The sequence below is a fragment of the Canis lupus genome, chromosome 18, assembly GCF_003254725.2.
Source record: "Canis lupus dingo isolate Sandy chromosome 18, ASM325472v2, whole genome shotgun sequence".
NCBI lineage: Eukaryota > Metazoa > Chordata > Mammalia > Carnivora > Canidae > Canis > Canis lupus.
Window position 1 is genome coordinate 14,793,815 of NC_064260.1, and position 25,112 is coordinate 14,818,926.

Here is a 25,112-nt window from a genome sequence, read left to right on the forward strand (position 1 = left end):
GGGCGGCCGCCATCGGGGGGCCCCCGGCCCCGTATTTCATCCCGAACTGCTAGCGCTTCCTGGGATCGCGGCCGCGGCCCCTCTGCCCGGAGGCTCCGGGCGTCTGGGCCACAGCGAGCCTCCCACCTGCACCTGGATTAACTCTAGCGCAGCCTCACCGCCGCCCTTCCTCCGGGCTCCCTGGGCGCTGCGCTGAAGCTCGTCATCCTGTGCCCGGTTTTGGTTTTTTTGGTTTTTTTTTTTTTTTTTTGGTCTTTTTGTTTTTTGCTTTTTGGTTTTTTTTTGTTTGTTTGTTTTTTTGGAGGAAGCTTTGGCTTCTTAACGCCAGGAGTGTAGGGCATGGTTGCGTTTGTGTGGTGTCTGCCTCTTCCCAGCCACAGAACGGGAGCTGTTGCCTTGAAGTTGACTTTTCGAGCACCTCTAAATTCCCATGAATTGCTGTTTCTGAAATGGAGGGCCCGGGGAAGCAGGTTTATGTGCTGATCAAAGAGGCTGTGCTTTTCATCTCTCTTCTCCTTAGACGCACTCGCTAAGCCATCGGAGGGCAGTCCCAGGCCGGAAAAAGCAATTTGACCTCCTTCTGGCAGAACACAAAGCCAAGTCCCGGGAAAAAGAAGTTAAAGATAAAGAGCATCTCCTGACTTCGGCAAGGGAAGTACTTCCTAACCAACCTGGGCCGGCGCAGGACTCTCTGCCAGGACCTTCAGGGAGCTCTGGGCCAGAACCGAAAGTCGCATCCCCTGCCAAATCCAGGCCACCTAACTCTGTGCTTCCTAGGTAAGTCCCGCTTCGCTGGTAGAAGCCTTGAGTCCTCCCCAGGCCAAGTGACTCTGCTTTGCCGGGTCGCATGTGATCGGATCACATGGCAAATGGAAGTCCTAATAGTCCTACCTTGTAAGACGGCTGTGAAGTGTAAGTGAGATCGTGGGCATGAGGGGCTCAGCCAGTGCCCGCCACATAGCGTTTGGTGGATTTTAACTGCTCTCATCATCATCATCATCATCACCATCATCATCATCATAGCAGACCTATAGCAGACAGAGCAAGACTAATCTGGAAACTAATACCCGGAAGGATGACCCATCAGCCACTGGGCAACTTTCAGGTTGCCTGAGGTTTTAGATTAGTTGGACAGTCCCAGAGTGGAGAGTTGGGGCAGTCATCACACTTTACGAGCCCATTTGCCACATGATTTTGTGAATTTTTCCCACAAGTCTCCTACGATCAGGGCGAAAGGAAAATTGGCATCATAGAGGCTGTTTGTCCTTACATATCCCTCCACACCAAGAAAGCTGAGCCATCTGTTTGGGGTTTTATTTGGTTGTCCTGGACAGAGAGGAAAGAACAGAAAACAGAATTAAAACCCGTTTGGATTGAGAGCGGTTTAAAAATCCATGCATGTCTGTTTTCACCGGCCAGTGGAATACCGAGCAGCCGACCAATTTCCAGGTAATAAGACAGGGAGCCCTTCATTCAAAAATATTTATCTAGTGCTTGCTCCATAAGCAAAGTACGGGCATTCCTCCTTTTTATTGTGCTTCACTTTATTGCACTTTGCAGATATTCCTTTTTTTTTTTACAAATTGAAGGTTTGTGGTGGCCTGGCGTCGAGCAGATCCAGCAGCGCCATTTTTCCAACAGCATTTGCTGATTTCAGGTCTCTGTGTCAATAAAGTATTTCTTAATTAGAGCATGTACATTAGATATGATACTATTGCACGCTTAATAGAGCACAGTATAAGGTAAATATAACTTTTATATGCACCAGGAAGCCAAAAAGTGCATCTGATTCGCTTTACTGCGATATTGGCTTTATGGCAGCGGGTCTGGAACCAGCCCCGTGGTGTCTCCCAGGTATGCCTGTACCAGGTCAGGTACTTTCAAGCAACAGTACAGAGATGGATGAAATTAGATCCTGCTTTTCAAGAGTTCAAAGTTTAGAAGATAAGACGCAAATATCCATAACTTCACGAAGAGGAATCATTAATGATAAAATATGAGAAGGGCAGACAGTGGAATTATCTGATCATTTTTAATGCATACAGCGTGAATCTCAAAGGGGGATTGTCCAGTCAGCAAGTAGGCATTAAGAGAACACAGTTATAAAAGAAGGGGAAGGGGATCCCTGGGTGGCGCAGCGGTTTAGCGCCTGCCTTTGGCCCAGGGTGCAATCCCACGTCGGGCTCCCAGTGCATGGAGCCTGCTTCTCCCTCTGCCTATGTCTCTGCCTCTCTCTCTCTCTCTCTCTGTGACTATCATAAATAAATAAAAATTAAAATTAAAAAAAAAAGAAGGGGAAGGACTTGATTTTTAAAAGCAAAAGCAACTATTTGGTGACAGTTGTTACAGATCTAGCACGTTCTCGTGCCTCCTGCTTTGGCGCAAGCCTGATCCAGTTTGATAGCCGGAGTCCCTTTGTGGGAACCGCCAACCTCGGCGTCAGGTTCAAGCAGACACCGCCAGGTGGAATGGCCACCCGCACACATTTCCTGCAGCATACACGCTGCCGTATTGGGCCACCAACTTAGGTGTCACATCATTTTGCAAGATCATTTTGTAACTACTTCTCACTGTAACACCAGAATTTGGTGAAGGATATTCATTACCTTTCCTCAGCTTTTGAGTTAAGCAGGCTATTCCGTTCCAGATTTCTGGGAGGGGCTTTGGCTTTCAAAATTTTTTGTGGCTGTAGACCTTTTTTATTCCCACAAAGCCTTACATGGTACCCAATAGAAAAGCAGACTTGCTCCACCTAAAGCCAGCTCATCTCTGCTCCCATCACACATGTATCCAGGGCCTGCCCATCCTGGGGATCCGCTTGGCGTCCCCAAGGGCTCCGAGGGAACCTGGTTTGAAGACCCTCTTTTATTGTGGGTTCACCGTAGATTTTAACTGATGGAGGCACTTCTCACCCTACCTGGCTGAAGGGAGGAGCCAGGGGGCAGCCGTTAAAAAAATAAAACAGGCATGGAGGCTTAACAGTGTCTTTCTTTTTTTAAGATTTTTTATTTATTCATTCATGAGAGACAGAGAGAGAGCGAGAGAGGCAGAGACACAGGCAGAGGGAGAAGCAGGCTCCATGCAGGGAGCCCAACACGGGACCCGATCCCGGGATTTCAGGATCACGCCCTGGGCCTAAAGCAGGCACCAAACCACTGAGCCACCCAGGGATCCCCTTAACAGTGGCTTCTTAATAGCCTTTTTAAATTTAGTTTTCAGGGGAATGTGTATCAATAGAGAAATGCCAGGTTTTATGTTCTTTTAAGGAAGTAGAAGGAAGATGGAGAGTGAGGTTCATCAGCAAAAAAGAATTATCTCTGAAAGGAAGGAGGAAGCCGAGGAGTGCATTACAAGCGTCGGCTAACAGAATAATTGTTAAGGATGCTTTTCAGGGTTGATATAGGCACCAGAAAACTCAGATATGAGCTGAGTTTCCAAACTTTGTGGGAAATAATGTCCTTTTCCGCTTGATTTTAGTTAGGATAAGACCCTATACAGTCAGAGATTGAAAAAGCATAATCAAAATTTGATGTCCTCCTTGGGGTGCCTGGCTGGCTGGCTCGGTAGAGCATGTGACTTGATCTCGGTGCTATGGGTTCAAGCCCCATGTTGGGTGCAGAGATCACTTAAAAATAAAATCTTTTTTTTTTATTTTTTTTTTAATTTTTATTTATTTATGATAGTCACACAGAGAGAGAGAGAGGCAGAGACGTAGGCAGAGGGAGAAGCAGGCTCCATGCACCCAGAGCCCGACGTGGGATTCGATCCCGGATCTCCAGGATCACGCCCCAGGCCAAAGGCAGGCGCCAAACCGCTGCGCCACCCAGGGATCCCTTAAAAATAAAATCTTAAAAAAAGAAAAAAAAAAACAGAATTTAATGTCCTCGCGTAAAACTTAAAACAACATTTATTTTCTTCATACTAGCAACATACAATATATATAAATAGCTATTTCAATCACAGTAATCATCTATAATTGACCAAAAAAATTTATCACACAAGAACGGAAAATATTGCAGCCCCTTCCCAATCGTGAATTCTTTTTGTAGGAAATGCTAGCACGTCTGAATTTATTTTTTACGTATCATTTGATAACCTTGAAAATATTTCAGTTCTCGTATTCTTGAATTACAACCCACTCTTGTCAAGGGTTCCTGAAAAAAGAACTTAGGTCTAGAGCTGGAAATGTTAAAGTCAAATAGCAAGGGCTGGAAAAAGGTTGGAAGTGCAAACGTCAGCTCCGTGCTCTCCAATGACATGAGTGCAGCCATGTTTCTGAGCCTCTGCGGCGTCGAACTGTTAGTAAGTGGTAGTAGTGCTCCACGGAAAGCCGTGTGAGTAATCCAAGGCCTTGGTGCTACCTGATTTCCATGTGCCCATCCTCCTGGCCACTCTTCACCAACCTGGGGGCTCTTGAATAACACACTCCTGTGCTCTTGTTTCTTTGCCCCAACTCTAGGGGAGCTTATTACATGCCCCCAAAGAGTCCAAGGGCTGTGGATGACCAGCCCAACCAAACCCATCAGGACTTTTGTGGAAAGGAGGAAGAGGCCAAAGGGTTGAGCCAGGCTCTGAGAAGCCAGTCTGGCACCCAAGAAGGAGAGAGGAAAGATAGGTCATGGAAGCCAGTGCTGACAAAATCCAGCCACATTCCCCTCTGTCTCGTGCGATGCTCACACATCTCATCTTAAAGTATGAAAATGGTGGTGCCTGGGTGGCTCAGTTGGTTGGGGTCTGACTCATGGTTTTGGCTCAGGTCATGATCTCAGGGTCCTGAGATTGAGCCCTGTGTCACGCTCAGCACCCAGCACGGAGTCTACTTGAGATTCTCTGCCTCTCCCTCTCCCTCTGCCACTGCCCCCCCGCCCTCTGCTCACACTCTCTCTCTCAAATAAATACATAAAATTTTTTTTTAAAGATTTTATTTGTTTATTCATGAAAGACACAGAGAGGTAGGCAGAGGGAGAAACCAACTCCCTGCAGGGAGCCCGATGCGGGACTCAATCCCGGGACTCCAGGATCACACCCTGAGCCAAAGGCAGATGCTCAACCACTGAGCCATCCAGGCACCCAAACAAAATCTTAAAAAATAAATAAATAAATAAATAAAAAAGGAATAAAGGAATAAACAGGGAAAAATCCAAGGAATCTTAAACTGGCATAGGTAGAAGTTTCTAGATAATCTGAAAACAGGCAGAGATAATTCTGTAGTGAAAGCAACTCCAGCTCCTGCCTCATTAGGATAAGTGTTATGGCTACACTGTAAGCCTTGACTTAATGTTTGCCCCTGTGTTCTTCCTACACCCACTTCTCAGTATGGGGGCCTTTGAAGTCAAACAGATAGTATCAAGTCTCATTTCCACTCTTATTAACTTTGCCACCCTTTCCCTTACCTGAGAAATGTAGGTAAGTTACACCGACCTATAGCAGCAAGTAAGTTGCGTGAGAGGATGTCCGATGCATGCCTAGCACATAGTAGGGAGTCAGCTAAGATTGGTTGCCATGTGTTCTCTTCCCCAAAGCACTCAGACAGACTGATGCTCATGCTTCCTCAGAGGGTGGAGGAGGGGACTTTCTCTAAGTTTCCCTGACTGGAACTGGACAGGGACCATTGTCACATAGTCTTTAAACCAGACTGGTAAATGGAGAATGGCAGGTGATGTCATGATGAGGGCAGAGGAGTGGACGGCAGCTTTACAAACTCGAGTGACTCTTCCAACATGCTCTCATGACTAGCTGCCCCATTTCCCATCACTCTTCTCCAGGCCTTGTTTTTTTCTTTTTTTTTCTTTTTTTTTTTTTTCTGAGACACAGGTTGGTTACAGTGAACCCCTTCCCTCCAGGTTCTGCCCCAGAGTACAGCCATCAGAGCTGGAAGGTCTTGAAAGCATTCCCCACTCCATTATCACCTGGAGGATGCCTGGTTTTTCATCTTGAGTGAAACAAGTCTGAAAAGGAACAAATTCAGAGTTCTGTCTCTGCTCTCAGAGCCCATTCTGTTCTAGACACAAATGTCCATGCTCAGCTTCAGTCTGTAGGATTCTCCTCCCCTCATTTCTGTTTGATCTGGCAACTAAAATTTATTATTTTTTCAGCCATTTTTTTCTTTTTTCCTTGATTAAACTTTTTTTTTAAAATCAAAGTGAAATGGACACATGGTTCAAAAGTCGAATAGAACCAAAAGACTTAGAATGAAAAACAGGAGTTCCTGCCATCCTGGGGGATCACTTTACCCACTCTGTGTTAGAGTACCTGTTCCCTGGATCCCAGTGCCTTCCTCTCTCTTGGTTTGCTCTTTTATTCTGATGGAGTATGTCCTCCATCAGCTTCCTGTGAAAAGGTACAAAGGGGTTCAATTTTTAGAACCCTTACACACCTGAAAATGTTTTTATTCTATCTTTACACTTAATTGATAATCTGAGTATATAGCTGGATTGAAAATCATTTCCCTTTTTTTAAGATTTTATTTTATTTATTCATGAGAGACACAGAGATAGAGACATAGGCAGAGAGAGAAGCAGGCTTCCTGCGGGGAGCCCTATGCAGGACTCAATCCCAGACCCTGAGATCACGACCTGAGCTGAAGGCAGACGCTCAACTACTGAGCCACCAGGCATCCCAAAAATCATTTCCCTATGGAATTATGAAGACATTTTTTATTGGCTTTCCTTTTATTGGAAAGTCTGATATTCTCTTTGCATATGATCCGTTTTTAATCTCTAACACCCAGGGCTCTGAAGTTTCACAGGGATCACTCAATATGGGTCTTTTTTCATTCATAGTACTGGGTACTTAGCAGATTCATTCAGTCTATGAATACCTGTTTCAGGGATAATTTTGTATCTTACATCTTGGCTAATTTTCTCCCCACTATCGTCTTTATTCTTTGTATTGACCTCCCATTAGTTGGATGTTGGACCTTTTACTTTGATCTTTTCATTCTCTTATTACTTCTCTTCTCCTATTTTCTCTTATTCTCTTAATCTCTTGTTATACTTTCTAAAAGATTTTCTTCCATTTTACCTTCAAAGCTGTATATGAAATAACCAATTTATGATTAACTTTTTTAGATCTTTAGGATATGGTTCTTAGATATAAAGAACTTCTTGCAATTGCTTCCTTTTTGAAGATTTATTTACTTACTTACTTACTTACTTACTTACTTATTTGAGAGAGAGAGTGCAAGAGCTCCTGTGAGGAGAAGGGCAGAAGGAGAGGGAGAGAATCTCAAGCAGACTCCTCACTAAACCAGGAGCCCCATGAGGGCTTGATCTCAAGACCCTGAGATCATGACCTAAGCCAAAACCAAGAGTTGGATGTTTAGCTGACTGAGCCACCCAGGAACCCTTATAATTGCTTCTTAATAATATCCTACAAGATATTATCATTTTGCAGAGATAATACCATCCTAGTATCTTTAACACAGGTTTTTTAGGTTTTTCCTCTTTGCTTCATTATCTTTGTTTCTTTCGTGTGTGTCCATGCATTTGATGTTTGGCTGGTCAGTCTCATGATGGAGATGTTCCAGGAATGTTTGGTGATGCCTAACCATTCACACTTAGAAGCACCAAGGCGCCTGGGTAGCTTAGTCAGTTAAGCGTCTTCAGCTCATGTCATGATCTCTGGGTCCTGGGATCAAGCTCCACCTGGGGGGGGGGAGGGGAGTCTGCTTCTTCCTCTCCCTCTCTTTCTCAAATAAATAAATGAAATCTTTAAAAATAAAAATAAAAAGAGTAAATAGAAGAGAAGCGTTAACCGGCTGATTGGAAGTCTTTGTGTGGGACTGTGAACAAAAAGGTCATCAGGTCACCAATCAGCCTATTTTGGAGGGTTCCTGAAGGCAAGATCTGGAAGCCTTTTCTCTGGGGCCATTCCATTTCTCGGGATAAGACTCCTCCCTGGTGATGTGCCTGGTGATAGGCATTCTAGGAGTGCCCACTAAGGATTTGACTAGAGAGAGCCCATGCTTACCTTGTTTCCCGCCCTGTGCCTCTCACCTGATCTCTGCTGAGCCTGGCAGCCCCTTATTTAATGGGATCTCTCCAGTTTTCTGGAGAGTAAACCTTTGTTCTCTTGTTGGATTAGAAGGGGTGGGTCCTGGCAGGAGCAATGGGAGTCATCTGGTCATGTGAGGTCGTAGTGTTGACCTGTAGGTCCAGCTACCACACAGGAAGACTTTCAACTTTCCCACTAGGTTTAGCCCTCACATGACCCATGACCTTTGCAGCTCGAAGTGGCTCCAGGTGCCCTATTTCTCAGAGGTTCTGTGGTAACTTGCCCTGCAATGAACACTTCTCCAGAGACATTCTATCTTCTGAAAGTATGTTCACGTCTCATGTTCACACTGTATCAATTGGGATGCTTCAGGTGCAAGTAGCAGAAAACCTGGTCTTACTAAATGCTTAAATTAAAAATTGTCTTATCACACAGGACAAGAAGTCCAGAGGTGAAAGGGCACCACTCCCCAAAGATGAGGAATCAGCTCTCATTCTCTGTCTTTCTTTTACTCCATCCTCTTCTGTCTTCTATTTTCATCTTCAAAGTTTATAGCAAGGTGGCTGCCACACTTCCAGGGATATCCAGAAGAAGGTGGAGACCGCTTTTTCCTTATGTCTCATTTTAAAAGTGAGGAAAATCTTTGCAACCTCCCCCTAGAAAAAACTTTTTACGTATTTCTCACACTCCTTTCCAAACCAATCATTAGCAAGATAAATGAGATTTCCATTATTGGTTTAGGGGTTAAATGGAGGCTGGGAAGTAATCATCAGGAGGATCGCTATATCTCTGCCAATCTCTTTGTTCTTCCAGACCATGTCTTTTTTTTTAAATCTCTTTACTGTGATTTTAATAGTGTTTTGGATGAGGAGATAAGCATGTCCATTCCATGTGGCCCATGTAACAGGAAGTTCTTCAGCTACTTTCCTTACACATATCTGTACTACTAGCTCACTTTCTGTTCTATTTCTGTTTTGGGTGTGGTTTTTTTCGTTTTGTGTGTGTGTGTGTGTGTGTGTGTGTGTTTGTGTGTTTTTTTACTTTTTGTTATGAAATTTTCTCCATCTATGGAAAAGTAGAAAGAATAATAAAATGAGCACATGCATACCTAGTTTTAACAGCTGTAATATTAATACTTGGCAATTCTATTTACTTGATCTACATTTTCTGATAATACATTTTGAAGTAAATTGCAGCTATCATGGCACTTCACTTCTAAAGATTTCCAAATGCATCTTTAAAAAGTAAAGATATCTTCCTGTATAACCAAAATACTATTAATCACACTTAACAAAATCCAGCTCACTTTTCTCTCCTGTAGCACAAGGAGGGCCTATCACCATGGGGAAGACCTCAAAATGAGCCTGCTAGAAATTTTGGAAACAATGCAAATGTCTATCAGTAGATTAGTTAGGTCAGTTATGATATATCCACACTATAGAATATTGGGGAATATTTAAAATGTTGATATAATTTGACACATATAAAGATCTCTACAATATCACTAGGCTTAAAAAAATAAGCATGTCTCAAAATAGTATGTACAGTGTGATCCAGTTCTTGCTTAAAACTGCATGTGCCCGTGTATGCACAGTAGAGAAATCTGGAAGGATATAAATCAAAATGGTAATAGCACTTGATCTTGAGTGGCAGGATTATGGATGTCATTTTCTTTCTTTATATGTTTCAGCATTATGAAAATTGTTTCACTGTTTGGGTATTCAGCTGTAAATAGGCGATGATGTTGTCGCCCCTTCTGATACAGGAGAGAAGGTATCGGGAATGTACCTGCGGTGATGTGTTTTCTGGACTATGCACTTTGAACATACAGAATGAATGGCCTCTTCGTTTTCATAAATATAGGAAGGTGATAGTCAATAACAAATTGTCACACCAACAGTTCTCGTAGTAACACTGAAAAACTACCTGTGGCCTTGTTTTTGGTTTGCAGGGGTGTTTTTTTTTGTGGCAAAATATACATAATGTAAAATTTACCATTTTAACCATTTCTAAGTGTACTGGTGCTTGGCATAAGTACATTCACATTGTGGCGCGACCAGATCCCATCCATCCCCAGAACTTTCTATCATCTCCTACTGAAATGCTGCACCCATTAAACACTAATATCCCATTCCCCATCCCCAATACCTGGTAACCACCATTCTACTTTCGGTCTCTATATAATTACTCTGGGCACCTCACATAAGTGGAATTCATACAATATTTCTCCTTTGTGACTGGCTTCTTTCACTGGGTATCTTGTCCTCAAGGTTCGTCTGTGTGTTATAGTGTGTGTACGGATTTCCTTTCTTTTTAAGACTTAACTAATATTCCATTGTGTGGATATACCATATTATGTTTTATCCATTCGTCTATTTATTGATGGACATTTGGGTTGTTTCCACCTTTGTGGCTTTGCTTTTATTATTTTTTTAAGATTTTATTTACTTATTCATGAGGAAAACACACACAGAGAGAGAAGGAGAGGCAGAGACACAGGCAGAGGGAGAAGCAGGCTCCATGCAGGGAGCCTGACGTGGGACTCGATCCCAGATCTCCAGGATCACACCCTGGGCTGAAGGCGGCACTAAACCGCTGAGCCACCTGGGCTGCCCTGTGGCTTTGCTTTTAAATGTCTCTGCTGGGGCACCTGGGTGGCTCAGTTGGTTAAGCGTCTGCCTTAGGCTCAGGCCATGATCTCAGGGTCCTGGACTCGAGCCCGATGTCAGGCTCCCTGCTCAGTGGAGAGTCTTCTTCCTCTGCCACTCCCCTTGCTCATGCTTTGGTGCACGCTGTCTCTCTCTCTCTCTGAAATATATAAATAAAATTTTAAAAAATAAAATAAAATAAATGACTGTGGATCTGATTTGAACTCAGCTATATGACACCTGGAAAGAATTGAGAGTGAAAACAAGGGAGAAGAGAAAAAATCAACAGTGCTGCTTCATGCTCCTTGAAGAGACAGTTCTTAAAGCAGCATGCAGAAAACTGTTTTGTTTTGTTTTGTTTTTTAAGGATCTTATTTTTTTTTCTCCTGAACTTCTTTTTCTCCCTATATTTCTCCCTGGTCAATCACCTGATGAAAGTGGAGAAGCAGGAAAAACAACTGCTAACTAACTTTGACTATTCCTCTTCTAATTCTTTTGCTGATGTGTTTGGTTTTTTGCGGCTCATGAAGCATGTGGTGCTTCTTACTGTGACATTGCTTTTCTGTAAGCTTAGCCTTCATCAAGGTGAGATCTGCTGGACTGTTTATACACAAGGAACTCCTGCACTCGTTCATTGAGAAACGTAATTCTTCAGCACCAACCATTCCAGCCTCTCGTTCTAGTGGCTTGTCAAAAGTTAAGTGGAAACATTCATCCTCAGAAGGTACAATTAAACTACATATGGGGCTTGACATTAAGAAACACATCTGGAACACCTGGGTGGCTCAGTCGGTTAAGCGTCTGCCTTTGGCCCAGGTCATGGTTCCAAGGTCCTACGATCAAGCCCGCATTGGGCTCCCTGCTCAGCGGGGAGTCTGCTTCTCCCTCTCCCTCTGCCCCTCCCCTTGCTCCTGCATTCTCTCTCTCTCTCTCTCTCTCTCACGCTGCTCTCTCTCAAATAAAATCTTAAAAAAGAAAAGAAAGAAAGAAAGAAAGAAAGAAAGAGAGAGAGAAAGAAAGAAAGAGAAAGAAAGAAAGAAAGAAAGAAGAGAGAAAGAAGAAAGAAAGAAAGAAAGAAAGAAAGAAAGAAAGAAAGAAAGAAGAGAGAAAGAAAGAAAGAAAGAAAGAAAGAAAAGAAAGAAAGAAAGAAGAAAGAAAGAAAGAAAGAAAGAAAGAAAGAAAGAAAGAAAGAAAGAAAGAAGAAAAGAAAGAAAGAAGAAAAACACATCGGAGGAGGTGGGGGGGGTGCCTGACTGTCTTGGTCACATCTGGAGGCACCTGGCTGGCTCGGTCAGTGAAGCGTGCAACTCTTGTTCTCAGGGTCGGGAGTTCAAGCCCCACGTTGGGTGTAGAACTTACTTTAAAAAAAAGGAAAAAGGGAAAAAGAGATTTGGCTGTGGAGTAAGAGACTGTGCTCCATCACTGGGACAAAACCTTTTTTTCATACCAATGCGATAACAGCCTCATAAAGCTCTAGTTGCCAGAAAACAAGTGTAGGGGCATCTTCCATCATGACAGATATTTTGGTAACTGTTTTGAAGTTGTTTACTTGGTTGATCTTGTCAGATCCCACTTTCAGAAAGAAGCAACTGGCTGGCGAGTACAAATTACTTACATGCAGATAGATAACTGAATTCATCAGAAGACTAGTTTCAAGTTAATTCTCTATTGCTGTATCTTAAATTCCACTTACACTGTTGAAGTTTTCCCTGGTGCCTGGACTTAAGCAGGGCAGGGCCTGATCTCAGCCTGAATCCTTCCCTGCTGTACATAGGCCACTGCCCTGCCTTCCTTGGTGTATAGAGAAAGCGACTCGGCCCCCCTGCCGAGCTCCCTTAAACAGCGTGGGTCTTCCTCCCTCAGACAGAAAGTTCACTCTGTCCGTTCTCTCTTGCCCTTAGACCATCATCTGCAAATAGCATCAGCAGCAGCACATCTTCAAACCACAGTGGCTACACCCCGGAACCTCCCCTGCCCCCAGCTGGAGGTGACCTCACCAGCCGACTGTCGAGTGATGAAGGGGAGATGGACGGTGCTGACGAACCCGAGAAGTTAGACTGTCATTTCTCTACCCACCACCCCAGACCTCTTGCGGTAGGCCACCGTGTGTCCACCCGTGCGTCCCTCCCCTCCCCCAGCGCTCTGCGGCACTTAGTGGCACTTAGTGATCGCGTGGGGCAGCACGCTTTCCTGGGAGAGGCTGCCAGAACAGAACGGTGTTCTCTAGAAAGCTTCACCCCGAGGTTGAATGATTACCTTCGAATCACCCCTGAAAATCACGGAAGGAAAGGGCAGGGCTCCCTACTGGCTGTAAGCCTTTAAGCACCTGAGTACCCGTGGTCCACCTTGAAGCGAGCACGCCTGAGAAGTGGTATTTATATACGTGCCCTGGGGAGCTGCCCTTGCGGCCTCGCCCGTCTAAATACGGAGCCTCTGATTCCAGAGTGTGTCTAGCTCACCTGCCTTGGAGGCCGCCTGTCCTAGTGGTGTGCCAGGTGCCAGCCCGAGCTGCTTTTCTCCCCTATTGATTCTGAGTTTTATTGTTATTAGTAAGTGCGACCATATGGTCCTAGAACTGAGAGAGAGAGAGAGTGTGTGTGTGTGCGCGCGCGCGTTGAAGAGCGGAGAGGAGGAAGTATTTCACATCAGCATGATTGCTGATTAACAAAAAGGTACAATTCCTTCCCAATTCCTTGAAAGAGTCCACTTTTGACAGCTCAGAAGGTCACTGAAATCGAAGTGGGAAATCTAAGGAGGCATGAGCTAAAGGCTTGTTTATGTTTGCCCTACAAGCACTTAAGAAGGGACTGACTGCCTGATGCCACCATCGCGGAGTCGAATTCAGGGGGGCCTGGAATGTGGGACCCCACGGCCGGTTTGCTGTGGTCCCGGCTTGAGCCCTGCAAGGTTACCGTTGACTGCCCCATGGCTGTCATGGGCTGTATAGGTATCATCAATCCGCACCGGGGCGCCTGGCTGGCTCCATCGGTGGAGCGTGTGACTCTTGAGCTCGGGGTTGTGAATTCAAGCCCCACACTGGGTGTAGAGCACAGAAGTGCAGCGCCATTAGCCAGGAAAAGGTGGCGAGAAGTATGGGCGGGATGACGGCTGATGTGACTGGCAACCCGTGAGGTCTGCCTCGGTGGCCGGTGCCGCGAAGATCTACAGCTCTATTGAAGGCACCGTGTGAAACAGAGAACAGGAGCAGGAGCCTCTTAGGCGTGTGACCTTGCATCTGTATTGAATTGGAGACCTAGGTAGCAGGGACAATAGGGAGCTCCCAGGTTCCAAGTCTAAAAGAGAAATTGGACTCTACCAGAAGGCCAGACTCCAGAGCATGGGATATTTGTTCAAATGACAAGCTGCCAGGCTACAGTGGATTAGCTCAACCCCGGGCATGGCAGATTTGTATGCCCTTAATGTTTGCTGATTTAAATGGAAAGCCCGTGGATTGTTTCTTTGCTCTGTCCTTTTTCTCATGGTCAATTGATACAGTAAATCATTTTTTGTAATGAACGGTCATTCAGGGTGTCTTTAGCAACAGGAATGAAGGAAGAAAAGATGTCTAGACCTGAAACAGCTCCCACAGGCTGCTGGGGACCAGCTTCCACATTGGAGAATCCCCTTTATATATTTTCCTGCTCCATCCATAAGCACTTGATATGAAAGTGCAGGAAAAGAGTTTTTCATCAAGGGTACCATATTTGACGGGAGACAGAATTTTAATGCAAAGCCCCCAAAACATAAGCAGAAACAAAACAAAGGGAAGGTCTTGCATTTCCTCCCTAAGAAGTGTTCCAAAGGCTGGTTCCAGGAAGCGTTTGTGGAAAGAGCGCCAAACCCAGCGCTGTGTCTGGGATGGAGGCCAGGGAGCCGCTGGGAGGTCTGGGGGAAGGGGGGAGAAGCTGTATTTGAGTTATAGAGTCTTATGCAGACTCGCCCAAGCTCTCGACCAGCCAAATGTCACCTTCTCGGAGGTCGCCTCTTGGATTTCTGTCTGCTGGCCTTCTGGTTGCCCTAACATCATAATCCAGTGATGTCCATTAAACATCATACTGCTCATATTTCAGCCATATGTTTTATTTTTTATTTTTTTATTTTTTAAAGAATTTATAATTTATTCATGAGAGACAGAGAGAGAGAGAGGCAGAGACACAGGCAGAGGGAGAAGCAGGCTCCATGTAGGGAGCCTGATGTGGGACTCAATCCCAGGACTCTAGGATCACACCCTGGGCCAGAGGCAGGCCATAAAGCTGAGCCACCCAGGGATCCCCCATCTTTAAACATTTTGTAGGACTTTGTCTCTCCAATCCATTCGTTAGCCCAAATCCTTACCGCCCTCACACTGAGGAGGGAGAAGAGGATGAGGTTTCCAGGCTTTATACATTTATAATCAAGTGAGGCACATAGACGTTATTTATATAGAACATAAAAGAGCCATGTAGTGATTTCAAGGTGAAATGTAACACAGCATGCGGGAGCTGTGCAGAGGGAGCTCCGAGGGACGAGGTTGCTCAAATAAGGGCCAGTGGAAATGAGAATCTTGACGAGGGCGCTCAGGGAGCAGAGAATTGGGACTTCAAGAGAAGGGGGAAGGAGAGGGCAACTGGAGGGAACAGCATGAATGGAAGCGTGGAGGCGGTGACGTGTCGCAGGGCAGCCTACAAGAGAGGTGGGCATGAGGTCAGGACTGGGGAAGGAAGGAGCGCATAGCCTCCTTGGAAGTCAAGTGGCCCTGGTGACAATGGACAGGAAAGCTCTGGCCAGTCGAGGACTGCACCGGTACAAGCAGTGTCCCTTACTGTAATGACAAGCAGGGGACCGCGAGTCCCCAGAGAAGATGGATGATACACCATAAGCCGGCTGGGCCGAAAAATCATGCCGCCTGCTGGTTGTCGTTGGCTTGTCTTTGTTTGTTTGTTTTGAACCAAAAATACTGGCTCGATCCCGGGTGTAGAGAACGTAGCCCTCGGTGCCACGGAAAATTGAATGTCACTACTGTCGAGTCCTCACACGAGGTTCCGCAGAGAATCCAGAGCGCAGACGAAAGCGCCACAGAAATATTTTTGGCTTCAGCACTATTTGCTTCTTTATTTTGAGTAAAATTGTACCCCTGTGTGTTTTTGTGCAAATGTTATTTTTCTCTGCATGGTTTATATTAGCTTATTAACCTGTAATCAAAATTAAAATGTCTTTTCCCTCACAGTTTTGCTCATTCGGGAGTCGCCTCATGGGACGCGGGTACTATGTGTTTGATAGAAGATGGGATCGTTTTCGATTCGCACTAAACTCCATGGTAGAAAAACACTTGAATTCACAGATGTGGAAGTAAGTGAGCCATTTTTGTGCAATATTTGCTCAGAGCTGCCCCACGACTGTCTGCGCCCTAGCTTTCTGGATGAACGTGGTAGTTGGCTTTTCATAGAACAAAATGATTCGGAAATCAGGATCCGTGGTTAATTCTGAAATGCCAGGTCTTCTTAATGGCTCTCAGACACACGTACAACGTGTGCCTTGTCGTCTTTGGAGATCATGTTTGTGTTGGTAATCTTCTAAACTAAGTGAAAAAGGCATTAGATAAGATCTTGTTTATGTAAGAGTATTAAAGGGCCTTTTTGCTATGACTAAGAACACCTAAGGATCCTAAGAATATGCCTCTGTTTGTGATGTTAATGCTACAGTGTCGATACTAGACATTTCACGATGGTCATGGACCCATTTCTAATGGTGCAGTGTCCTGTGAAAAACTATGTACAGCGGCCAACAGGGCAGATCCTGAGTGCTGTTTAAAGTTGGTTAAGCTTGTCTTTGGCCCTTCCCACCTCACTAGAGCTCTCTCCTGCCCTCTCCCTGTACCTCTCTCCACCCTCAACTCCAGCTTACGTTCCATTCCTCTGACCCCCCCTTTCTTCCCCAACACCTCCCAGTGTACTCACATCCTAGTAAGAGATGTGGAAAAAGGGAAGAAAGCTTCCTGCCTTAGGCGGATGCCCTGGTGAAAGAGCACCCAGCTAGACCCCTCTCCGACCACAGCCACGGGGCCTTGCGTGCTGGCCACTCGGTAACGCTCGGCCAGCCCTGCGGGCACTCCCCCCACCCACCCACCCACTCCCACAAAGGTGAGCTTTTAAGGACATCAGAATCCATTAGAGTCGTGGACCCCTCGGGTCAGGGCCGGGCCGGCTGAGGAAGCCCCCTCACCCCACGCAGGGCAGCCCGGGAAGGCGGGAGGGCATTCCTGAGGATGAGAGGCTGCCGTGGGCGTACACGGGACAGAGTCCGCAGCGGGCCCCCCTCCCAGCCCCCGTGGAACCCCAGCCCCTTATCCCTGCGATGCCCAGAGAGCCTCTGGCCCCGAACTTAGCAGGAGCAAGCCCCACGGGGGCCGCACGCTGACACTTCACCACGGGGCAGGAAAGGGCCACAAGAGAAGCTTATCGTTTCTTCTCACTGAAGCGACAGCTCAGTGTGTCAGAAGGGCGCCCTCGGTCGTGTGCCCGTGTCCGATCCCCGCCGCCACAATCGGGCGCTGCACGCGGGGGGCCCGCGTTCCTGGTGGTTCGGTGACTGAACCTGGTGCGCTCGCTCCCCACGCTGGCAGCCGGCCCCGGGGTCCTCGCAGCCCTTTGCTCTCCTGCGTGGCGCAAGGTGTAAACCCGGACACGTGGAAGGAATGTGTTGATCTGTATTTCGCTACCTGGTGTCCTGTCGGCTCAAGCTCCATATTCCTTTCCTCCTCAGGCACAGAAACCCGAGCCCCAGGGCGTCAGGTCCCTCCCCCCTTTTCAGGACTTGCCTAACCAATCTGCTGTCACTGAGCAACATTGGGGCTGCCTGGGTGTCAACTCTGGAGAGCGTAGCGCCCCGCTGCCCTCTCAGCCTCGCTGCCCAAACCCCAGGCCCCGACGGGCCCGAACCTGGAGGGATGGCAGCCGATGGGGGCGTGGAAGACATTAGGAAGAAAAGGAACGGCCAAGACTCTTTTTTCTTTAACAAGCATTTAACTCTGCATCAGGAGACGCCAACACAGTATTCTCTTGCAGCCAGGTCAGCATCTGGATCTCCATGCCAGCTGGCAGGGGAGGCTGGGCACTGTCAGTAATTTATTCGCATCCGCGGGCTGTTGTACGGGACTTCCCTAGGCCAGCGTGCAGGGGCGAAGCCAGGGCACAGCCCTTGGGGCTGAAACCCACTGCCAAGCTGCACCCACGTAAACGCATCCCCGGTGCAGCGCGGGGGGCAGGGGCTTCCAGGGACACCGAGCGGCCCGAGCCCCCCTCCGCTTCTGCCGCCCGCTCCGGGTTAGCGAGGAGCAGGAGCAAAGGGACAGACAGTAGAGGAAGGCGTAGCATCCAGCCCAGGCCCGAGAGTCCGCCAGGGAAGGCAGGACCTGTCCACCCAGCAGAGGCGCAGACTTGCACTGCTTGGGGGGGGTCCAGTCGGGGCAGCCGGAGCCCTCCCGGTTAAGGCCCTCGAGGGGGGCCCTCTCTAAAGGAGCCACCGCGCTGCTGTAATTGGCACTGATGACAAGTAACTGCCAGACCTCTGCCCGCAGGTGCTTCTAGCAGGTGCTTCCATCCGTATTTCAGCCGCTCAGAAACCAGAGTCAGGGGAGGCCGGAGCGGGCCACCCGCGGCACCAGGGGTGGCAGGGAGAGGGGCGAATGCCGCGGGCCCCAGAGATCTGCCCACAGTGTCAGGCCGGGCTGTGCGGTGCAGACAGTGTAAGGGCGTGTCCAGACCTCCCCGGTGGGAGCTCCCGGGAGTGCTTGCCCCGCATGCATAGTTATGTTGCTGCTGAGAATTCACCCGCTCACCCATCCACCCACCCATCCATCCATCCATTCGTTCACTCGTTGGTTCATTGCAACAAGTACTAAGGAGCCCTGGTTGGGTGCGGGCAGGACCTTTGACGTTCCCTAGGCTTCCGAAAAAGTAGATTTTCCAACGCCATCGTGGCCACAGTGGATTTGGGAGCATTTTTCCTCTTATGTTTGATCTGTTTGATCTGCTGTTTTCAAGGACCCTGTGCTTCTGTACTCAAGGATTCCTCTGGAGTCCACCCTAAAGTCGGAAGCCCTCAGCTCCACCAAATTGCAGGCAGAACACCGAGTCCTCAGGGCAGCGCTAGGAGAGGAATTTCCTTCTCAGTGAGGCCTCTTTCTGGAGACCGGGGGCACCTGGTCCTGTTGCTACAGCTGAGAGGGTGGCCTCCAGGGAGACAAGGAATTGCCAGAGGCCGGGTCTCGAAGCCCTGGGGGTAGCAAGTCCCAAGCCTGCCCACCTTCAAGTGCCACTTTCCAAGAAAGAGAGCTAGTTCCTGACTCACTGGGGGTGCTCAGCTACACTGAAAGAGATTTCCAGGGAAGCCGGGGAGGGGGAGCGAGGGGAAAGATAGGAATGCTCCCGTTTGAAAATATTCACCTGGCTCCTGAGGTCAGTATCCTTTCCTGCAAAAAAAAAAATCAGGAACAAATAGTGTCCCCAAGGCCCCTGTGTTCCCCCCGGTTCCCGGAGTAGCAGCAACATGGAGCCAGAGCCTTGCATGCAGGTGGGAGTCCAAAAGAAGGCCCCAGGAGCGACCCGCACCCGGTGCCGACCTTGGCTCCACAGGCAGGGAGTTTGCTCCCAGGCACCCCCAACCTCTTGGAAGATACACACACACACCCCCAGCCCCCCGCACACCCCCAGCCCCGCTCCCAGACCGTGTATTCTCCTGTGTCCATATCCTGCATCTGTCTTCAGAACCAACTGGAAATGGCTGATCCCCTGGTCTGGATCCAGGGAGGGAAGACCCATGGAAGGGCAGCCACACCCCCATCGTAGCTCCTCAGAGAGAGAGAGCTGAGGTTGGGGGAGGTGGATAAGAGGAAATCGGAGCCAGCAGCCCCGATCTCACGTGGACTTGCCTCTCTGCAGAGTAAAGCGGAGGCCGCAGACAGCACAGCGAGAGGGCGCTGGCCTGTGAGTGGGGCGGGTGGAGTGGGGGAGCAGAGGACAGGAGGCCTGGGGGTCCCCAGGTGCAGGCCGCAGCGCCCTGTCCTCACACTTCTTACTTCAAGCCGGGACCTACCTGTGAAATGACTACTTCTCATTAAAAACCACCGTCAGCATTACCAAAAAAAGAGGGGGAGGGAGAGAGAGAGAGAGAACAGTGTCGGGGAGATTTATGTTCTAAATAACATTCGCCTTTATTCATGAACCCAGATCAGCCATTGTCCAGTAGCCAAGCGTGGAGACAAGGATGTGAGAGCCTGAAAGTGACGAAGACTAGGTTGCTGGATGTTGCAATGGGGGCACCCAGGGAAGGGCCATAATTCAGAGTCCGCCATCTCTCAAGGCTTCATCTTCCATCGTGTGGTCCGACCGGGGTCCCTCGAGCCCTGCCGCTCACACGCAGTCGAGCCTCCGGAGCGCTGCAAGCCTGTTTCTCACGGTTTCTCTCTCACTCTTCTCTCATGTTTAGGAAGATCCCTCCTGCGGCAGATAGCCCCATGCCCTCGCCAGCAGCCCACATCACCACCCCCGTTCCAGCATCCGTTTCACAGCCTTTCAACAACCCCAGTGCTGTGTATCTTCCTTCAGCTCCCATCAGCTCGAGACTCACCTCTTCTTACATAATGACATCAGCCATGCTCTCAAACGCAGCTTTTGTGGCGTCGCCGGACCCGAGCGCCCTCATGTCACACACCACAGCTTTCCCCCATGTGGCCGCAACCCTCAGCATCATGGACTCAACCTTCAAGGCCCCATCCGCCGTGTCCCCGATACCAGCTGTCACCCCTTCCCCATCCCACAAGCCATCCAAAACCAAAACCAGCAAATCCTCAAAAGTCAAAGACCTGTCTGCCCGTAGCGACGAGTCTCCAAGTAACAAAAAGAGGAAGCCGCAGCCTTCGACTTCCTCCTCCTCCTCCTCCTCCTCATTAACCTTGCAGACATCCCTCTCGTCTCCATTATCAGGGCCCCACAAAAAGAACTGTGTCTTGAATGCCAGTTCAGCTTTGAACTCCTATCAGGCGGCCCCCCCCTATAACAGTCTGTCTGTGCACAACTCAAACAATGGGGTGAGCCCCCTCAGTGCCAAACTGGAGCCCTCAGGACGGACCTCGCTGCCCGGCGGCCCCGCGGACATAGTGAGACACGTGGGCTCGGTGGGCGGCAGCAGTGACTCCTGTCCCCTCTCTGTGCCCTCCCTTGCAGGGGACCTCTCTCTGGCCTCACACAATGCCGTCTCTTCGCTGCCCCTCTCTTTTGACAAATCAGAAGGAAAAAAGCGTAAGAACTCGAGTTCTAGTAGCAAAGCCTGTAAAATCACTAAAATGCCTGGTATGAATAGCGTTCACAAAAAGAACCCGCCCAGCCTTCTCGCTCCGGTGCCCGATCCCGCTAACAGCACCTCCTCTCGGCAGGTAAGGGACCCGCCCTCCCGGGCTCGGGGGGCTTAGCCAGGAACCCCGGGCCGGCGACAGACCCCCGTGCGGAGGTCGGGTTAGGGAACGACACTGTGCGGCGAAGGCCCTTCTAAGCACCATGCAAGTAGCGCTTCGTTTAAGCCCCGCAGGCCGGTGCGGCTGGTGCCTCTGTTACCACCGCCCTACAGACGAGGAAACTGAGGCACGGGGAGCTTCTGACCCGCCCCTCCTCTTCTGACTCTCCTGTCTCCTGAGTTCGGAGGATTGCATCCAGTCTGCTCTCTGGGAACCCCCCCTTAGCAAGAGCCCAAGGCCTGGGCAGGTTTGGGGGTGACGGCGGGGAGCCACCTGCTGTGCCTCCCGGGTGACTGACTGTTCCCGCCCTTCCAGGCAGCCCCGGGCCCACCCCTCCTACAGTGAAACTGTGCCTCACGCCACCTGGCGCACAAGCGTCCCATGCCACTGTGCACGGAGGGGGGTGTACGGTGAGGAAGGCTGGGAAGACGGGGCAGAAGAGCCCAAGCTCAGCCGTCCTGAAGTCTGGTCTTTGCTCGCAGGCGGGGAGCTAGTTAGGAGAGGCCTTACCCCCTCCAGATGCCCCCTCACCCCTTGGCACCCAGGAGAGGGCGGAGGTGGTGGGAGAGTGGTCCCCGCAGGCCTACCCCAGAGCCTGAGCCCCACCTGGGCAGCCGGCCACCCGGGACATTAAGTGGGCCGGACCCTAAGCCCAGCCCTGTCTGGGGATGAGGACCTTGGAGAGATGAGAGGCAGTTGTTAAAGAGATATTTTGATGCTTTATGTCATCTTTATATGAGGCTTATTAAAACCTCATGAAGAGAACATCTGGAGGGGGATTCACAAATCACAAGTAAGCACGTGGGAAACAGCACATGTGACTCCCAAGGGCCAGGGGAGCTGCAATGTGAGGCCAAGGTGAGACAGGGGAGATGTAGGTCCCCTCTCTGGAGCCCGGGATGCTCACACCTGTCTGCAGCTGAGGCACATGTGCCACCATCTGGACCCCCCAGTTCAGGGATTCGGAGGAGGGGGCCAGCGCCCACAGAGCCCTCCTCTGAGATTACACCACTGGTGGGGCCACCTCCAGGCTGCTGGATGAGGGACAGAACCAGGGCTTCCTAAACTTGAATGTGCACAAGAATTCCCCAGGTTGCAGTGGGGGGTGGGGGGCCCATTAAAATGCAGACAGCAGCACTGCACTGGTTTACGGACCACACCCCTGAGCAACAAAGCTATAGTGTTAACCATTTTAATTTTGGGCTCTACCAGCATGGAGCCCAACATGGGGCTTGAACTCACAACCCTGAGATCAAGAGTCAGTTACTTACCGACTGAGCCATCCAGGCACACCCTAGTGTCACCCCTTTTAAAGCCCTTATGGGATGGGCTCTGTTCCAAGTCCCTGAGATACATTAATTCGTTTAATGGTTAACCGTTGCCCCCCCCCCTTTTTTACAAATGAATAAACCAAGGCACAGGAAGGTTAAACAACGTGCCCAAGTCACACACAGCAAGGAGATGGTGGAGCCAAGATTTAAACCCAGGCAGTTTGGCTCTGGAGTCTGGGCTCTTAACCTCCATGCCTCTGTGTTAATGGAATGTCTCTGTACTGAGCAAATGTTGCCCTGTCTGTTCTTGGATCAGCGGGACCATAGGAAGTGTTCAGCAAACACAATGAATTAGTCAAAACCAGCGGTGAAAGGAACATACAGGCCTCTGCCAGACTATTTATCAGGAGGAAATTCAAAATAGCTGATGCCTCGAACAGCCGCCGGGGGTCTAGCCCACATTGGCTCCCTAATGCAGGTGATACCTGGGTGCTTGTCACCAGTCCATTTAGAAAAGCCTCTGTCCAAGGTCACCCCGGTGATGTCCAGGTGTTGGGGAAAGGCCTCCGCGATCTGGGTTGGTTCTGTTAGGAGACTAGGAGAAGCATGACGTACGTTGAGAAATTCAAGGTAAACGTGGGCTTTGGGAGCCATCTGGGTATCTATTTAATTGTGTCTGGTAGGTGTAAGCCCAGAATTTACCAGAGAGATTAAATTGAACAAAAAAAAACAAGACTGCGAGTATAAGGCAGACGTCTTTATGGAAAGGTGAGTTCACAGAGAGGATGAGCTCGTTCTAGGCCCAAGGAGGAGCTGCTGTGGGAAGGGTACTCACCTGAGGAACCCGCCCACCGCGAGCCCAGGACGGGGGAGAGGCCCCCAGTGCGGCCTCCTGGGCTGCAGCCCCCACTCCCACTTGAAGGGTGAAGCCCAGAGCCATTTGGCTGGGTTTTCTGAAGGTGTTTGCTGTGTCCTGTGGCCAGTAAAACTGATGCAGAGTAAGATGCAGGCTTTTATCAACTAAGGCAGTCCAAGGGAGACTGGGCAGGAAACAAGCTAGGTCTGGGACCGGTCTGGGAGGTCAGAGGTGCCAAATGCCCTCCAGGAAGGGCCAGGCCTCTCCCAGAGTCCTTCATCCTCACCTCTGAGATGGGAGGGGCATGAGCAAGGTGCCCCCGGAGCCGTTTTTGTCTTCTCTACCGTCTAAGATGGAAACATGAGTGGCCCACCACTGGAGGAGGGTGATGGCACCGTGGGACCCAGGGCGGCACCAGGTACCAGGGATCTTTGGCAGCAGGCCGGCCGGTGTAGCTGAGTGGGACTTCGCTGGTGTCTTTCAGGTCGGGAAAAATAGCAGCCTAGCTTTGTCACAATCCAGTCCTTCAAGCATCTCCAGCCCAGGACACAGCCGACCGGTAAGAAACCGGGGTAGGGTGGGGGTGGGAAGTACCTGGGGTCACCAGCAGAGAGAGCCAGGCCGTTGGGGCAGACCCTGGCTCACACCCCCAGCTCCAGTTAAGAGCTCAGGCCTTCTGGTTACAGCTGTGTGTCCTTGGCTAAGTTACTTAAACTTCTCTGCACTTCAGTTTCCTCACCCACAAGGGGATCACAAAGGCCCCTACCTCCCATGGCTTTGTGAGGATCAAGTTAATTTATTCGCCTAAAGCCTCTAGAAAATGCCTGGCACATAACAAACACACAAGCCTTGGCCCCAAGTATTAATAGCAGCTTTGTGATATTAGGCACATTACTTCTCTGAGTCTCAGTGTTTTCATCTGTTAAATGGCAAAGGTGACGCTTACCTCCTAAGGTTGCTGTGAAACTTAATGGTGTTGACCCGAGGGCCTTGCTCGGGACACTGCTCAATCAGTCCTTTCTCAAGGCCTCTAGTGAGTTGCAGCTGTTATTCAAGATGTGGTTTCATGGTGGGAATGTCCAGGGTAGATTTAGCAGTTTTTACAAACTCAAAGAGTGAGAGTAGTCAGGGTACAAATGATTTTCTCCAATGGAGTGTGTGTGCCTCTGAGGGAGGCTAGGAGGGTGGGTTATGGGTGTTCTACGTAACTGGAAAAAGCATACGCATGGCCGCGTTGTGTCAGCTTAGATGTGGGTTTCATAGATACCAGATCCCAATGTTTGTCTGCATTTTGGCCTCTGGGGTTTCCCCACCAATGTTGGGTGGCGTTTGGGTGAAGATCATAGGGAAGTAATTTCTGTATCCCCAGCATCTTGAGTCCCTTTTTGTGCCTGAGCCCCCTCCACCCATCCTGTGAGATGGGGGCAGGGAACGGATGGATGCAGGGGGGTCTGTGCCCTGGTAACCGGCCTCTGTTCCTGACCGGCCTCCTGCACAGGTTGTGGAGTGCACCTGGAGGCTACATTGTCACCCTTAACAAACATAATAATAATAAAATAGACACCATTTGTTGAGGCTTTTCCCTGCAGGTGCTCTGCTGAGCGTTTTAAGTACCTTACGTACACAGAAACCCTTTAGCAACCCCGTGAGGGCCAAATGATGATCCTCATGTTATACATTGAAGATGCCCAGACTAAGAGGCTAAGTCACTTGAACCCAAACCCTTTATACTTAATCCAACACTCTACTTCCCTGGATAATTCTCCATGTGGTTAGGTAGGAAAAGGTAAATTAATAGTGGGGGAGGGGATCCTTGGGTGGCTCAGCAGTTTGGCGCCTGCCTTTGGCCCAGG

At 49.1% G+C, this 25,112-nt stretch overlaps 1 protein-coding gene across 14 annotated transcripts in view; it reads left to right on the forward strand.

Moving 5' to 3' along the window:
- ATXN7L1 (ataxin 7 like 1) overlaps positions 1 to 25,112 on the forward strand; it is a 243,104-nt gene that overhangs the window by 214,818 nt on the left and 3,174 nt on the right. For 12 of the 14 annotated variants that reach the window (XM_025449511.3, XM_025449512.3, XM_035701269.2 and 9 more), the window contains 6 exons: positions 521 to 777; positions 12,545 to 12,737; positions 15,850 to 15,971; positions 17,385 to 17,690; positions 20,109 to 21,054; positions 23,744 to 23,818. In XM_025449511.3, the coding sequence (XP_025305296.1) occupies positions 521 to 777; positions 12,545 to 12,737; positions 15,850 to 15,971; positions 17,385 to 17,690; positions 20,109 to 21,054; positions 23,744 to 23,818 (1,899 nt within the window). The remainder of the gene's footprint in view (positions 1 to 520; positions 778 to 12,544; positions 12,738 to 15,849; positions 15,972 to 17,384; positions 17,691 to 20,108; positions 21,055 to 23,743; positions 23,819 to 25,112) is intronic. The other 2 variants (XM_025449513.3, XM_025449514.3) reach the window with 1 other exon arrangement.